Source organism: Papio anubis, chromosome 11 (assembly GCF_008728515.1).
Source record: "Papio anubis isolate 15944 chromosome 11, Panubis1.0, whole genome shotgun sequence".
Classification (NCBI taxonomy): Eukaryota; Metazoa; Chordata; class Mammalia; order Primates; family Cercopithecidae; genus Papio; species Papio anubis.
Window position 1 is genome coordinate 93757048 of NC_044986.1, and position 19133 is coordinate 93776180.

The following is a 19133-nucleotide window of genomic DNA, read 5'->3' on the forward strand; positions in this document are numbered from 1 at the left end:
GTTGGTATTTTGAAAAGACCAACAAAATTGATAGACCGCTAGCAAGACTAATAAAGAAGAAACAAGAGAAGAATCAAATAGACGCAATAAAAAATGATAAAGGGGATATCACCACTGACACCACAGAAATACAAACTACCATCAGAGAATACTATAAACACCTCTATGCAAATAAACTAGAAAACCTAGAAGAAATGGATAATTTCCTGGATACTTACACTCTCCCAAGACTAAACCAGGAAGAAGCTGAATCCCTGAATAGACCAATAGCAGGCTCTGAAATTGAGGCAATAATTAATAGCCTACCAACCAAAAAAGGTCCAGGACCAGATGGATTCACAGCTGAATTCTACCAGAGGTACAAGGAGGAGCTGGTACCATTCCTTCTGAAACTATTCCAATCAATAGAAAAAGAGAGAATCCTCCCTAACTCATTTTATGAGGCTAACAGCATCCTGATACCAAAGCCTGGCAGAGACACAACAAAAAAAGAGAATTTTAGACCAATATCCCTGATGAACATCGATGTACAAATCCTCAATAAAATACTGGCAAACCGGATCCAGCAGCACATTAAAAAGCTTATCCACCATGATCAAGAGGGCTTCATCCCTGGGATGCAAGGCTGGTTCAACATACGCAAATCAATAAACGTAATCCAGCATATAAACAGAACCAAAGACAAAAACTACATGGTTATCTCAATAGATGCAGAAAAGGCCTTTGACAAAATTCAACAGCCCTTCAGGCTAAAAACTCTCAATTAATTCGGTATTGATGGAATGTACCTCAAAATAATAAGAGCTATTTATGACAAACTCACAGCCAATATCATACTGAAGGGGCATAACCTGGAAGCATTCCCCTTGAAAACTGGCACAAGACCAGGATGCCCTCTCTCACCACTCCTATTCAACATAGTGTTGGAAGTTCTGGCTAGGGCAATCAGGCAAGAGAAAGAAATAAAGGGTATTCAGTTAGGAAAAGAAGAAGTCAAATTGTCCCTGTTTGCAGATGACATGATTGTATATTTAGAAAACCCCATTGTCTCAGCACAAAATCTCCTTAAGCTGATAAGCAACTTCAGCAAAGTCTCAGGATACAAAATTAATGTGCAAAAATCACAAGCATTCTTATACACCAGTAACAGACAGACAGAGAGCCAAATCATGAATGAACTTCCATTCACAATTGCTTCAAAGAGAATAAAATGCCTAGGAATCCAACTTACAAGGGATGTGAAGGACCTCTTCAAGGAGAACTACAAACCACTGCTCAACGAAATAAAAGAGGACACAAACAAATGGAAGAACATACCATGCTCATGGATAGGAATAATCAATATTGAGAAAATGGCCATACAGCCCAAGGTAATTTATAGATTCAATGCCATCCCCATCAAGCTACCAATGTGTTTCTTCACAGAATTGGAAAAAACTGCTTTAAAGTTCATATGGAACCAAAAAAGAGCCCGCATTGCCAAGACAATCCTAAGTCAAAAGAACAAAGCTGGAGGCATCACGCTACCTGACTTCAAACTATACTACAAGGCTACAGTAACCAAAACAGCATGGTACTGGTACCAAAACAGAGATATAGACCAATGGAACAGAACAGAGTCCTCAGAAATAATACCACACATCTACAGCCATCTGATCTTTGACAAACCTGAGAGAAACAAGAAATGGGGAAAGGATTCCCTATTTAATAAATGGTGCTGGGAAAATTGGCTAGCCATAAGTAGAAAGCTGAAACTGGATCCTTTCCTTACTCCTTATACGAAAATTAATTCAAGATGGATTAGAGACTTAAATGTTAGACCTAATACCATAAAAATCCTAGAGGAAAACCTAGGTAGTACCATTCAGGACATAGGCATGGGCAAAGACTTCATGTCTAAAACACCAAAAGCAACGGCAGCAAAAGCCAAAATTGACAAATGGGATCTCATTAAACTAAAGAGCTTCTGCACAGCAAAAGAAACTACCATCAGAGTGAACAGGCAACCTACAGAATGGGAGAAAATTTTTGCAATCTACTCATCTGACAAAGGGCTAATATCCAGAACCTACAAAGAACTCAAACAAATTTACAAGAAAAAAACAAACAACCCCATCAAAAAGTGGGCAAAGGATATGAACAGACATTTCTCAAAAGAAGACATTCATACAGCCAACAGACACATGAAAAAATGCTCATCATCACTGGCCATCAGAGAAATGCAAATCAAAACCACAATGAGATACCATCTCACACCAGTTAGAATGGCAATCATTAAAAAGTCAGGAAACAACAGGTGCTGGAGAGGATGTGGAGAAATAGGAACACTTTTACACTGTTGGTGGGATTGTAAACTAGTTCAACCATTATGGAAAACAGTATGGCGATTCCTCAAGGATCTAGAACTAGAAGTACCATATGACCCAGCCATCCCATTACTGGGTATATACCCAAACGATTATAAATCATGCTGCTATAAAGACACATGCATATGTATGTTTATTGCGGCACTATTCACAATAGCAAAGACTTGGAATCAACCCAAATGTCCATCAGTGACAGACTGGATTAAGAAAATGTGGCACATATACACCATGGAATACTATGCAGCCATAAAAAAGAATGAGTTTGTGTCCTTTGTAGGGACATGGATGCAGCTGGAAACCATCATTCTCAGCAAACTATCGCAAGAACAGAAAACCAAACACCGCATGTTCTCACTCATAGGTGGGAACTGAACAATGAGATCACTTGGACTTGGGAAGGGGAACATCACACACCAGGGCCTATCATGGGGAGGGGGGAGGGAGGAGGGATTGCACTGGGAGTTATACCTGATGTAAATGACGAGTTGATGGGTGCTGACGAGTTGATGGGTGCAGCACACCAACATGGCACAAGTATACATATGTAACAAACCTGCATGTTATGCACATGTACCCTAGAACTTAAAGTATAATAATAATAATAAAAATAAATTTAAAAAAATAAAACATTTATTTTAAAAAGAAATTATATGAGTTTACAGGTGAAAAAATATTCACAAACTACATTTTGTATCATTGTAACTTTTAATTTTTTACCTATGGAAAAATACATATAACATAAAATTTACCATCTTAACTATTTTAAGTGTATAGTTCAGCAGTGTTAGGTAACTTTACACTATTTTACAACCAATCTCCAGAACTCTTCTCCTCATGTAAAACTGAAGCTTTGTGTGCATCAAACAATAACTCCCCATTTCCCCCTCCTGCACCCCCTGGCAAACATCATTCTGTCTTCTGTGTCTATGAATTTGACACTGCTCTAGATACCTCATCCAAGAGGAATAATTGCATTTGTCTTTTTTGTGGCTGGCTTATTATACTTAGCAGAATGTCCTCAGGGTTCATCCATGTTGTAGCATGCATCAGAATTTCCTTTCTTTTTAAGACTCAATAATAATTTCATTGTATGTATATGCCACATTTTGTTTATCCATTTATTCATTGTTGCACGTGTGGGTTGCTTCCATCTTTTGGCTGCTGTGAATAATGCTGCAATGAACATGGATGTACAAGTATCTCTTCAACACTCTTGTTTTCAATTTTGGGTTATACATGCCCAGAAGTGGAATTGCTGAATCATATGGTAATTCTGTTTTTAATTTTTTGAGAAACCAATATACTATTTTCCCATAGCACATATTTTACATTTCATTTTACATTCTCTATGTTTATAATTTTCCATTTAAACATTATACGTACATAAAATCATAAAAATTAATATAAGAAATTCTAAATTTGTTGACAGAGGCATTATTTTCTTCTTTATGTTTTCAATATTTCTGCAATAAATACATACTAACTTTTATCAATAAGCATATTACATATGGAAAAATACAATTTTATCTGTCTTTTTTTTAAAATAGAAAAATAAAATGCAAAAATAAAAAATGCTTACCTCTCCAACATATTTGCCTGGTTTTCAAATACTTTCAACATGGTATTAAATCGATAAGTCATTGAATGAGCAGTTTCTATTATTTAAAAAGTCAAAAATGTTAAAGGTTTTATAAATAGCTGAAGTTATAGCTCTATGCTAAATACAACTGCTATAGATGTGAAAGCTAAACAAACATAAAGAGTGGCTAGCAGGGCTACATGAGGCTACAGAATGCTTATGAGGAACATAGCTACCATTTTATTAAATACCTATTATATGCAAATCATCATGTTATATTGCATTCTCTTATTCTTAAAATAATCTAAAAAATAAGACACTGTCATAATTTTCAAATAAAGAAGTTCAGGCTCAGGGAGGTTACATAACTTGATCAATACGATATATCTAGTAAAAGACAAAACTGGATTAATGTCCAATATATGTGACCTTCTTATGATATGGCATATCAGAGGGACTCCAGGATATTAAAAGAGAACTGCTTTAGTTGCTGTTGCTAAGTCAATAAGGTCTATGAGAAGGATCTAGCTAAACTACTAAGCTTTACAACTGTATCAAAGAACCCAAAAGAGAACCCAAGATGCTACTTAAAAGAGAACCGACATAATAAGGATCCACAATAATCAATGAACTATTCGGGTAATACCACAAGACTCTTCAATCTTGTGACATAAAAAGTATATGACAGAAGACAGTCCCTGCACTAACTTTTCTGCTAGATAAACAAGACATGACACAAAGAAAATATTAAATAACATAGAAGCATACAACAATTCCTAAACATTAATTATATTTTTTCTTTTTTTTTTTTTTGAGAAGGAGTCTCGTTCTGTCACCCAGGCTGTAGTACAGTGGTGCAATCTCGGCTCACTGCAAGCTCCACCTCCCAGGTTCATGCCATTCTCCTGCCTCAGCCTCCCGAGTAGCTGGGACTACAGGTGCCCACCACCACGCCCAGCTAATTCTTTTGTATTTTTAGTAGAGACGGGGTTTCACCATGTTAGCCAGGATGGTCTCAATCTCCTGACCTCATGATCAGCCCGTCTCGGCCTCCCAAAGTGCTGGGATTACAGGCGTGAGCCACTGCTCCCGGCCAAAATAAAATAATATTTTAAGAGTAATCTGATCATAGCACATGAGATAATTTTAAATTCTGCCCTAAATATGGTAAAGGACTACAAGGAACATCAACTCTTATTTCAGTTACAATTTGAAAATTCAGTCCCCAGAAAGAAGAAAAAGCCATTAGAAAACAGTCCTGGGGGAAAAAAAGGAAGAACACAAAATGACATTAGCAAGATGAGAAAGTAGGAGATAACAGTCTTCATCTCCCCCCTAAAAAAACAACCACTAGACAGCTATCCATGGATGAAAGTGGCCTTGGTAGGGCTCAAAGTCTCAAAGAAGCTGCAGCAAGATAGTAAAGCAAAAAAAAACGGAGAATAACCACACAGACAGGATAGCTGAGGAGATCAGCATACCAGAGACATCTGGAGACGGCAAGGAATGAGGAAGAGTGCAGGAACCACAGGTCCCACCATGGTTCCTAGTAGCCTGCTCTACAGAGAACACTGACAGCTCTCACCACTAACATAACTAATAACCACTGCCACCATTAAACCCCTAGATAAGAAAAATGTTGCTCCACCCACCACCAAGAAGGAGTCACTGTTTTGCCAACCCAGGACCAGAACCACCATGCCCCAATTCCATGGGTGACCCAGACCACAGAGTCACAATCTTTCCATATGTACCCAGGCTCCAGCACTTGCTAGAAGGCTGCATCATGCACTCCCATGCCTCAGACACCAGAGCCACTTTCACTGAGGGCTAGCCCCACCCCAGGCCGTACAGGCATGCTCACTCTGCACCAGCCTGCGCAATGAACCCTAGCTCTGCCACTCCTCTATGAATCCTATGCTCCAGGTATCTGAGCCACTGCCACAGTGAGCTAAGCCACAGCTCAATCCTGGAACCACCGTTGTTCTACATGTGTTCACACCCCAGTCCACATCTCTGAGGCTGCACCATGCACATGTATAATATAGTCACCAGAGCCGCTAGCTTTACATGCTAGCCTTGCCCAGGGCCCTGAAGCTGCAGTCTCTCAGTACACATGCGGGCTGTAACCTCAGCTCTGCTGCAACTCTTTGAGACTCTGACTGCACATGCGTCAGACATCAGAGCTACCACCACAACAAGCTAGCCCACACCCAAGGCCCCAGAGCAACTGTTGCTCTCCAGGTGTGACCACATTCCAGAATGTGGCTCTGCAACCACTCAACAAGTGCCTGCATTCTAGACACCAGAACCATTAATGCAGCAGGGATATCCATATCACAGTCCTCAGAGCAGCAGTAGACTTGCACACACTAGCATCTGGACCCAAAAGCCACTGTCAATCCATACATACCTGTGCTCCCAGATCCAAGCTTCTTGACCACTCCACAGGTATCATGCATCAGACATTGGTACCATTGTCACTACAAGCACACCCACAAGCCAAACCCAGAACAAAGAGGTGTCACTTCTGCCACAACTTCCCTTAGGGAAGTAAAAGAGATCAGAAGAATTCTGTCAGGCTTTGCCACTGTTGCAGATACCTATAGCCTTGGCCACTGCACACCGCTGAAATTTTTACCCACATCAACCACAGCCAAAAAAGCTACGTGGCCACTAAACTGCCACATCCTCACTGGATCCTGAATTGCCACATCCCACCCAGCTAGTGTACTCACAACCACCCCATAGGTGTAGATCTTTTCATATAAAACTAGTCCATAAAGTCTAGAAGCAGTGACTCTATCAATATCTGACAAAATATTCAAATACTAGTTTTAAGGAAGCTCAGTAAGTTATAAGAAAACACCAATAGACAACAAAAATCAGAAAAACAACACACTAACAAAATGAAAAGTTTAGCAGAATGATGGACCAAACAGAAATTTAAAGAAGAACCAAACAGAAATTCTGATGCCAAAGAATATAATTAATACAATTAAAATTACAAAAGATAAGTCAAAAAATATGTCAACTATATAATTCATCAAGGAGAAGAAAGAATCTGTAAACTTAAAGAACGTTATTTGAAAATATACAGTTAGGAAAAAAAGAATAAAGAATACAAAGGAATTTTAAAGGCTATTACCTATTGGAAACAATGTTCACTATTCAGGTGATGGGTACACTAAAAGCCCAGACTTCACCACGACACAACATATACATGAAAGAAATCTGAAGTTATCTCCTCTAAATATACAAAAATTTAAATTAATTCTGAAAAATAAAATAAATAAATAAAGCCTACAGGATTTACAGGACAGAATCAAGAGTGTTATCATTTACATTATAGGAATTAAAAAAGAAGAGAAAAAGGGGGAAAAGCTTATATGAAGAAATAATGGCTCAAAATGCCCCAAATATGGGGAAGGATATAAACATTCAGAAAGATAAAAAGTCTCCAAACAGATACAACCCAAAAGAATATTTCACCAAAACATATTATAACCAAACCGTCAAAAATTAAAAACAAAAAGAGAATCCTGAAAGCAAGAGAGAAAAGAGTTTCCTCACACAGAGAGAATCCCCACAGGGCTACAGCAGTTTTCTCAGTGAAAATTTTGCAGTCTAAGAGAGAGTAAGAAGATATTTTCAAAGTTCTTCAAGAAAAAAAGCTGCCAACCAAGAATACTTTACCCAGAAAAGTTAGTCTAAAAAATGAGGGAGTGATACTTTCTCTGACAAACAAAAGCTCAGGGAGTTCATCATCATCAGCTTGCCTTACAGAAATGATAAAGGGAGCTCTTCAATCTGAAATGAAAGGACACTAAGTAGTAACACAAATACATATGAAAGTATAAAACTCACTGGTTAAAGTATGTATATAGTAAAATTACATACTATAATATTGTAACAGTAGTCTGTAAATCACTTATGTCTACAGAATAAAGGGTAAAAGACAAACAAAATACCTATAGCTACAATAATTTCCTAAGGTATACACAATATAAAATATGTGAATTATGACATCAAAAACATAAAATGCTTAGAGGGGAGTAAAAGTATATCAACAAATCACAAAAGAAGATAGCAAACAGGGAATAAAAGAACAAAGGATCTACGAAACAGCTAAAAAGCAATTAACAGAATGGCAATAGCAAGTCCTTATTTATTAAAGGTAACTTAAAAGTAAATGGATCAAATTATTCAATTCAAAGACATAGAAAGGCTGAATAAATAAAAAAACAAGACTACATGCTGCTTACTCACAGAATAAAAGTGAAGGGATGTAAATAGGTATTCCATGCAATTAGAAACCAATAAATGAGCAGGTGTGGCTAAACTTACATCAGACCAGATACTTTGAGTCAAAAACAGTCACAAGAGACAAAGAAGGTTATTATATAATGAAAAAAGCTCAAGAGAATATAACAAATATATACACACCCAACACTGCAACACCTAAATATATAAAGCAAATATTAATAAATCTGAAGAAAGAGATAGACAGCAATACCATAACAGCAGAGGCCTTCAGTATTCTACATTCAATAATGAACAAATCATCCAGACAGAAAACAAATAAGGAAGCCTTACATTTTAACTACACTTTACACCAATGGACCTAACAAACATATACAAGATATTTCATTCAACAGCAGGAGAATATAGAACTTTCTCAAGTGCAAATGGAATGTTCTAAAGGACAGCTCTTGTGTTAGGCCAGTAAGTCTTATAAAATTTAAGAAGGCTAAAATCATATCAGGTATTTCCCAATCACAGTGGCATGAAACTAGAAATCAATAACAGAAGAAAAATTGAAAGATTTACAAATATGTGGAAATTAACATACTCCTGAACAATGGGTGAAAAAGAAATTCAAAAAGAAATCAAAAAAATCTTACAACACACAAAAATGGAAACATACCAAAATTTATGTGATGCAGCAAAAGCAGTTATTAAAAGGGAGATTATAGCAATAAAAACCTACATTAAAGCTGGGCACAGTGTCCCACACTTGCAATATCAGCTACTAAGGAGGCTAAGTGAGAGAATCACTTAAGGCGAGGAGTTTGAGGTTGGCGTGAGTTATGATCACACCACTGTACTCCAGCCTGGGCAACAGAGCAAGACCCTATCTCCAAATAAATAAATAAACAAAGTATACATTAAAAAAAGAAAAAAAGAGCTCCAATAATGTAATGTCACACTTCAAGGAACTAGAAAAAGAACAAACTGAGCCCAAGTTAGTAAAAGGAAGGAAATAAAAGATTAGAGCAGAAGTACATAAAATAGAGACTAGAAAAATCATAGAAAAGTTCAACAAAACTAAGAGTTGGTTTTTTGAAAAGATAAACATAATTGACAAGACTTTAGCTAGACTAAGAAAAAAGAGCAAGACTCAAGTAACATCGGAAAAGAAAGAAGAGACATAATAACTGATGCCACAAAAATACAAAGGATAAAGACTACTGTGAACATTTACACACCCACAAATTAGATACCTTAAAATAACTGGATAATTCATAGACACATACAACCCACCAAGACTAAATCATGAAAAAACCGAAAGTCTGAACAGACTAGTAATTAGTAAGAAGACTGACTCAGTGATAAAATCCCCCATTAAAAAAAAAAAAGAAAAAACCAGGACCTGATGGTTTTATGGCCTAATTCTACCCAACATTTAAAGAACTAGTAGAATCCTTCTCGAATTCTTCCAAAATCTTGAAGAGGAAGTAGTACTTCTGAACTATTTTACAAGGTTAGTATTACCCAATACCAAAGCCAGACAAAGACACTATGAGAAAAGAAAACACAGTCCAACATCTCTGATGAATATGGATACAAATATCTTTAACAAAATACTAGCAAACTGAATTTACAGCACATTAAAAGAATCATTCACTATGACCAAATGGGACTTATCCCTGGGGCGCAAAGATGATTCAAATATGCAAATAAATGTGATACACCATATTAATAGAATAAAATACAAAAATCATATGATCATCTCAATATATGGGAAAAAGCATTTGAAAAAATTCAACATTCTTTCCTGACAAAAATAACAAATTAGATACAGAAGGAATGTACCTCAAAACAATAATGGCCAACTATCACAAGCCCACAGCTACACAGTCAACAGTGAAAAGTTGGAAGATTTTCCTCTAAGATGAAGAACAAGATAAAGATGCTCATTCTTGCCACTTCTATTCAACATAGTGCTGGAATTCCTAGCTAGAGCAATTAAGCAAGGAAAGAAATAAAAGGTATCCAAATAGGAAAGCAAGAAATAAAATTATTACGATTTGCAAAAAAGAAAGAGGGACCATCACTACTGACCACATGGGCATAAAGGGACAATAAACAAATACTATAAATAACTTATGCTAATGAATTTGATAATTTAAATTATATGGACAAATTCTTGGAAACTCACAATCTATGAAAACTCACAAAGGAGAAATTGATATTATGAATAGGCATATATAAAAGAAATTGAATCAATAATTAATAACCTTCCAAAACAGCAGGTACTATGCTCAGATGGTTTCACTTGGCAAATTCTACCAAACATTTAACTAAGAAATTATGCCAATTCTTTATGATCTCTTCCAGAAAACAGAAACATAGGGAACATTTCCTGACTCGTTCTATAAGGCCAGTATCACTCCAATACCAAAGCCGGACAAAGACATCACAAGAAAAGAAAACTATAGATGAATATCTTTCATGAATACATGTGTGAAAATCCTCAACAAAACATTAGCAAATCACATACATAAATGTATAGAAAGAACTACACAACACAACCAAATGGGTTATTCCAGGTATGTAAGGCTGGTCCAATAATCAAAAATCAATTAATGTAATCTACATGCTAAAGAAGAAAAATCATATGATCATATCAATAAATGCAGAAAAAGTATTTGACAAAATCTAACACCTATCCATAATTTTAAAAAACTCTTTGTAAATTATAAATAAAATAGAAGTAAGCTTCCTCAGTTTGATAAAGAAAATCTACAAAAAGTTTACAGCTAACATCATACTTAATAGTGAAATCCTAAATGCTTCCTCCCTAAGATCAGGAAGAAGGTAAGCATGCCCATTTTCACCATGCTATTTAACATCATACTGGAAGTCCTAGCTAATGCAATAATGTAAGAAAAGAAAATCAGAAGGAAGAAGTAGCACTGTCTGTTAGATAATGTGACTGTCTCTATAGAAAATCCCAAAGAATCACCAATATCCAGTAATAAACAATTATTGCAAATGTATAGGACACAAAAGTTAATTGCAATTGCTTTCCTATATACCAGAAACGAACTATTTGAATTTTAAATTATAGATATTAACACAATTTATAGTAGCACTGAAATTTCAACACTTCAGTGTAAATCTAAAAGAAAATATGTACAAGATCTATATGAGGAAAAGTTCATTACTCTGATGAAAGAAAGCAAGTAAGATCTAAATAAATGGAGAGAGATTTCATGTTCATAGAATGAAAGATACAATATTGCTAAGATACAAGTTCTTGTCCATTTAATCCATAGATTCAATGCAATCTCAATCAAAATTCCAGCAAGGTATTTTTTGGATACCAACAAATTGTTTCCAAAGTTTATATGGAAAGGCAATAGACTCAGAGAAATCAACACAATGTTGAAGAACAACAAATTGGAGGACTGACACTACCCAACTTCAATACTTACTAAAAGCTAAAGTAATCAAGACATGTAGCACTGCCAAAATAGACAGACAAGCAAACAGAATAAAAAGCCCAGAAATAGACTCACAAATATACACAACTGATCTTTGGCAAAGGAACAAAGGCAACTCCATGAAGAAAGAGTAGTCTTCTCAACAAATGATGCTGAAACAACTGGACATCCAAATGCAAAAAAATAATAATAATAAATAATGAATCTAGACATAGACTTTACACCTCTCACAAAAATTAACTCAAAATGGATCAGGCACAGTGGCTCACGCCTGTAATCCCAGTACTATGGGAGGCTGAGGTAGGCAGATCACAAGGTCAGGAGTTCGAGACCAGCCTGATCAACATGGTGAAACTCCATCTCTACTAAAAATACAAAAGTTTGCCGGGCATGGTGGCGCATGCCTGTGGTCCCAGCTGCTAGGGAGGCTGAGGCAGAAGAATCGCTTGAATGGGGAGGCAGAGGTTGCAGTGAGCCGTGATGGCACCATTGCACTCCAGCGACAGAGTGAGACTTCGTCTCAAAAAAAAAAAAAAAAAAATTAACTCAAAATGGATCATAATTATAAACATAAAATGCAAAACTATAAAACTTTTACAAGACATAGAAGAGACGATCTAGGTAACTTTGAGTTTGAAGATGAATTTTTACATATAACACCTAAAGCACAATCATGAAATTAAAAAAAATGGTAAGTTTGACTTTATTCTGGCTCTGCAAAAGACACTGCTAAAAGAATGAAAAGATGAGCCACAGACTGAGAGAATATCTTTGCCAAACACATATTTGATACAAGGCTTGTATCCAAAATATAAAAAGAACTTTTAAAACTCAACAATAAGAAAACAAACAACCCAATTTTTAAAATAGGTAAAAGATCTGAGCACCTCACCAAAGAAATGAAACAGATGGCAAATAAGCATATGAAAAGATGCTCAACATCATGCATAATCATGGAATTGCAAATGAAAACAATGAAATATCACTACAAAACTATTAGAATGGTTAAAAGCACAAACACTGTCAATTCTAAATGCTGACAAAGATATGGAGCAACAAGAATTCTCCTCAATTGTAGGGGGGAATGTACAATGGTACAGCCCCTCTGCATGCTCATTTGGCAGTTTCTTATAATGCTAAACAACTCTTACTATATGACTTAGCAGTCATGCTACTTTGTGTTTACCCAATTGAGCTGAAAACTTACATCCACACAAAAACGTGCACAAAAGCGTTAATAGCAGCTTTATTTATAATTGCCGAAACATGGAAACAACCAAGATGCCCTTTCACAGGTAAATGGATAAATTGTAGTAAATCCATAAATTTATTATTTATCAGCAATAAAAAGAAATAAACTGTCAAACTACTGAAAGACATGGAGGAACTTTAACTGTACATTATTAGGTAAAAGAAAGACTAATATCAAATATACAACATTCTTGAAAAGGAAATACTATCGAAACAGTAAATAAACAGATTAGTGGTTTCCAGGGATTCAGGTGGATGGAGGAAGAGGTGAATAGGTGGGACACAGGGGATTTTTAGGGCAATTAAACTATTCTGTGTGACACTGTAATGGTGGATACATGACATGATACATTTGTCAAAACCCACTGAGCTGTACAAGGCAAAAAGCAAACCAGATGTATGCTATGGACTGTAGTTAATAATAATGTATCAAAATTGGTTCATCAACCATAACAAATGCATCACATTAATGCAAAATGTTAATAATAGGGGAAGCTTTATGCAGGAAGCGGGGTGCGGGGGGAGTGCGCTAATGGGAACTCTCTATAATTTCTGTTCAATTTTTCTGTGATCCTAAAACTTCTCTAAAAAATAGTCTATTAAATGAAGCAACATCAAGATGAAATTGTGACCTAAAAGCAAAACCAGAGTGCAATACAAAGGTAGCTTCCGTCTTGCCAGCCAGGCTACAAGATTTAATAGAATTTAGGAAACAGGAAGGGAAGAGAGAATTAAGTGTGGCCAGAGAAGAAGAGAGGAGGTACTTTTAAAAGAAAATGATAGTGAACAAGTAAAACGCAGCAATAAAGAGACTAAGTCTATACTAATAGAACTAAGAAACTGAAACAACCACCATTGGAAAAAGATCTTATGAATTTGCAAAGCATTTTTTCCATATTACACAATATAATTCTGTCCTCTGCTCCCCTTTAGAACCATGAGTAAAATCTCAACCATATTTTATCCTTTTGAAATGTGGTTTTCTGATTGGAAGATGTATTCCATTAAACTATGAGTGAGTACAGGGATTTCTGCTTTCATCCATGATGGAGCATCAGGGACCAGAATTACTCTTCTACCTTAAACCACTTAAATACTGGACAAAAATACATGAAACAGTGGTATTCAGAAATTGGAAAACAGTGAAAGCAGAATATATGGTAATAAAGTGGAAAGGCCCTGTGATGACCCCAATTTGCTGTCTGGAATTGCCAGTCCACACTATAGGGAAGCGGAACTCAGAGCATACTGGTTGCCTTGAGTTTAGGAAACAAAGTTCAGTGTTTGTGGAAGCCAAGGTACAATATTAGAAGGAAGGCAACCATACAGACTGAGAGAGAGAAAAAGAGAGAGCTCTTGAGAGGTTCATAGATGTACAAGGGATTCCCCTTGATGTATACAGAGGTTTTCACTATCTAGTCCAAAGTTCTATACACCTTTCTACCCCACCTAGTCAGTCAGACCTCTCTTTGATCAGAAATCTCTATAGAACTTGGGAGTGCTGTAAGATGTGCAGCTGTCCTTGGTTTAAACATGGCAAGGTTTGGTTTTAAAGCTGAAGTTGAAAGAGGGCAGAATTCCCAGCAACCTGTTCCAAGCAAACATTATTTTCTACTTTTGAACTGTATTCCACAGTGTGCTTTACACTATTATTTCAAAATTCTCTCCAGCCCTAAGACATGAGTAAGTTAATTTCTCCCTTCTATTGACAAGTAGTCATAAACTTAACAGACAAGCTCTAGCAGCTCTTTATATTCCTGAACTGACAACTACTCATCTGCAGTGAAAGCATTTGTGGATATAATTCCTAGTAACAAAATCTACAAACTACTTAAATTTATCACTGCTACACCTCAAAGGCCTGCCAACGTTTCAGTATTATGTTCTAATCACAACTCAGAATCCTCCATTCCATATACTAACATGCACTCCTCGTGAGCAATGGCTCACGTCTGTAATCCCAACACTTTGGGAGGCTGAGGCAGGCAGATTACCTGAGGTCAGGAGTTCAAGACTAACCTGGCCAACATAGTGAAACTCTATCTACTAAAAAGATAGATGATAGATAGATAGATAGATAGATAGATAGATAGATAGATAGATAGATAGATAGACACAAAAGTTATAAAAGTTAGCTGGGTGTGGTGGTGCATGCCTGTAATCCCAGCTACTCGGGAGGCTGAGAGACGAGAATCACTTGAACCCAGGAGGCAGAGGTTGCAGTGAGCTGAGATCATGCCACTGCACTCCAGCCTGGGCAACAGAGCAAGACTGTCTCAAAAAAAAAAAAAAAAAACTAGTTTCAATAACACATATCCTTAACTAAGAATTTTAATAGTTGCTTGACAACCAGCTCAACTGTATGGCTCCAAACTCCAAGGCAGGGAGTCTGCACTGTTAACCTAATAATTATTACTTTAAATTATAGAAATTAATGTAACAGAGGTTATTATCACAATAATGCTTTAATGAATGGAAACGTACGTGGTTCTGTTGCAGAAACACCTTTAAATTCATCAGTTGAGTGGGCTTCTATGAATTCTGAAATAATTAAAAGTGTATTTGTCACTATAAATTTCAAATGGCAATTATATATACTAATTGAGTTTAAATTTTATTGTTTTAATTTTAGGAACTTATTAAAAGAAAGAAAACTTTGAAAAAATAATAGCTGCCAACACTGCAGATCTTCCCAATCAGGCAACAAATGGTAACATTTAAAAGAGTGTGTGTAACAGCTGATTATAAACCACTTTCTCACCAAAACTTGTTTTTGCTCTTGTATTCGCTTATATTCGTTGATTGTACCATCATTATCTAGTCTTCCTTCCATATCCGGTCACCAACTTTCAAGTAAATATTTCTCAAACCTGACTCCCTTCTTCTTTTCACTAGTCTTTGAATATAGGTATTTATCACACATCTAAGATATAATAACTTCCCTTTCCTACTCCTAGTCCCCAAATCTAGCTTCTACAGTGCAGTCAGGAAAAAACTTCTCTAAAATTAAATCCTACAAAAAATCTTCAATGATTCTTTATTATTTTTTTTAAAAGTCTAAGCTCCTTAGCAGAACATCCATTCCCACTATGGCTGGCCCTCTGTTACTTCATCCCTATATATCACTTCTTACTCTAATACCAATCCAGTTGTAATTCTCTATGTATGTTGTTTGTTCATGCTATTGTCTTCTTAAAATACCAAATATTTCCCTTCTTTACTTTACTAAATCCTATTCACCCTTTAAAGTTGCATAAAGTCTTCCTAACTCCTTAGGTTGAACAGATTGCTCCTTTCTGTGGACCCAATGCAAATTCCACATGCCTTTATCATGCATAACACTGTACTAACATGCTAGACAATGTACTTGTATCCTTACTAAGCTGTAAGTTTTATGGAAGTAACAACCACATTGTTGTCTGCACAGGGGATACACATTGTATTCATTTTGTATGTTCCCAGAATCTGGAACATAATAAAAACTTTTATTTATTTATTTTTTTTTTTTTTTTTGAGACGGAGTCTCGCTCTGTCGCCTGGGCTGGAGTGCAGTGGCCAGATCTCAGCTCACTGCAAGCTCCGCCTCCCGGGTTTATGCCATTCTCCTGCCTCAGCCTCCCGAGTAGCTGGGACTACAGGCGCCCGCCACCTCGCCCGGCTAGTTTTTTGTATTTTTTAGTAGAGACAGGGTTTCACCGTGTTAGCCAGGATGGTCTCGATCTCCTGACCTCGTGATCCACCCATCTCGGCCTCCCAAAGTGCTGGGATTACAGGCTTGAGCCACCACGCCCGGCCAATAAAAACTTTTATTAAAATATCAAACTCACTATTAAATATTATCTAAATTTACCATTGTATAATTTTATAACTGTAAATTTTTTTACTTTAAGTTTCAAAATGTTAATACACTTAGGAAACCCCATAAAAGTCAAACATGCTGGGCATAATGGCTCATGCCTGTAATCCCAACATTTTGGGAGCCCGAGGTGGGAGGATCTCTTGAGGCCAGAAGTTAAAGACCAGTCTGGGCAACATAGTGAGACCTACATGTGTACAAAAAAAAATCAGCTGGCCTCAGTGGCTTGTGCCTGTGGTCCTAGCTACCTCAAAAGGCTGAGCAGAAAGGATCGCCTGAGCCCAAGAGTTTGAGGCTGCAGTGAGCAATATTCATGCCACTACACTCCAGCATGGGTGACAGAGTGAGACTCTCTCTTTAAAAGATAAAAATAATAACAAAATTTTTAATAAAAATTTTAAGGACAAACATGTATAAAATATTATCACCTTCAATTTTCTGTGCTACAGCTTCACAACTTTTCACTGCTTCTGGTCGATTTTCTTCATCCCTGTTCACGTTCAATAAATGAAACATTTTTTAATATATCAAAGAGTAAGAGTTTAAATTACACTAAAATAAGAACTAAAATGTGTAGTCTAGACATATGAAGTTTGTAAAATAAAAATTAAACATATCTTTAATCTTTATTCACAGACACTAAGGTAAACTTACAAGTTATAAGTTGAAAAGTCAAACTAAACTATGTAATTATATGAATTCCATGTAGGCCATGAATATAATTAAGTATACCAAAAACATTAACAACAAAAATAGCAAAAATAAATTGTTAGAAACATGAGGTATCTTTTTGTCAAATATTATTATCAGTCGTATAATGATGAAGGACATAAGTTCTGGAGTGAGACTAGCTGACCTTTGGGTCAAAACCTGTTTCATCCACTTACTTATTATATGAACTCAGCCAGGTACATTACTTAACCTCTATTGGCTTCAGTTTATTCTCATTAAAATTGGGGTATAATAGTACCTTTCTCATAAAGTGGTTATGAAAATCAAAGATTATACATGTAAAGTTACTACAAAAATCCCTAGTACGCAGCACACACTTAAATGTCAAGTATGAATATGGTCTAAACCTTAACCTCTGAGCCAAGGATCTAGTTATGCAACCCCCAGGAGCCAACTCAAGTACCACTCTCTTCATTATTTTCAGTTATTGACAGAGATATCACTAACGTAACTGCATAACTAGTGGTCCCTCCCAACTATGGGTACGTATATTCTATTTTAACACTAAAAAATAATGTTTTGTCTGTTTAATGCAAAAGCATGGTTGCTTATAAATGTAAAACTTTTACTTGGATAAGCTGTTGATATAATTTTTAATGAACTTGTTCATCAACAATGAAGTATTTCATTAGATCTTAGTTTCCTATTTATTACTAGGAGTTACCTAATCAAACTGAGAAAAGAATTTATGAGCCGGATATTTCAAAGCTAGCAATGTCCAATATAACTTTCTAATAACAGCCACATGTGGGTACTAAGCACCTGAAATGTGGCTAGTGTGACTAAGAAACTGATTTTCTACATTGAATTTGCATAGCCATATGCAGCTAATGTCTCCTGTATTGCACATCTCAGATTATTAAAAATTGCAAATAGAAACAAGTTGACTAGACCTGATTTGACTAAGAAGCCCTGTGTACAGCCATCATATCTGACTCATTATCTTACATTCAGTGCTAAATATATACCATTTCTTATTGTTTTTGATTCAATTAGTTCTGATATTTCACTTACATGGTTTTAGACAACATGACTTTCCAGGAGGATTTAGACCTCTGTTTAAGGCGATTCTTCAGTTCTTCAAATCTTTGTAAAAGGCGTACTATTTGTGCAATACTTAAAGTGAGTGTTCTGTCAGGTTCTGGAGGCTCTGCTTGTAAAAGAGTTTGATCTTTACTTATCTAAAATAATAAAATTAACCAGTTACTTAGTAAATACCCATTTTGTTCCCATACCTCAAATAAATTTCATTATTTCCTTTATTAAATCAAAGTAATTTTTATATTATTCTTATCTATAGCTATAGCCAAGTAATGATATAATATTTTACAAATATATTTATATGAGCAATTATCTATGAACAGAATTACAGCTCAGTGATGGTTTTTACATGTAAAACCTGAAATCTAATAATCTGTTTAATGTTCATATATAGGAATTTTAAGCAAGTCCAATAACAATAAATGCAACTCAAAATATTTACAAGAGTAATTCTAAATTGTTTCTCATAAATTCTTTTTAAGAATACCCTTACTGTGGTAAATTACCTAAAGATAATAATTTTTTCTCAAAGGCTAATACTGTCTATTACTAACTCCCAGAAGTTAAAATATAAAAGT

General features: G+C 35.8%; 1 protein-coding gene across 3 annotated transcripts in view; it reads right to left on the minus strand.

The window, feature by feature from the left end:
- Positions 1-19133, minus strand: part of CCDC7 (coiled-coil domain containing 7) — a 408075-nt gene that overhangs the window by 364471 nt on the left and 24471 nt on the right. For all 3 annotated transcript variants that reach the window (XM_031652409.1, XM_031652407.1, XM_031652408.1), the window contains exons 7-10: positions 18529-18695; positions 17211-17272; positions 15411-15467; positions 3946-4021 (exon numbers count right to left, since the gene is read on the minus strand). In XM_031652409.1, coding sequence (XP_031508269.1) covers positions 3946-4021; positions 15411-15467; positions 17211-17272; positions 18529-18695 — 362 coding nt within the window. The remainder of the gene's footprint in view (positions 1-3945; positions 4022-15410; positions 15468-17210; positions 17273-18528; positions 18696-19133) is intronic.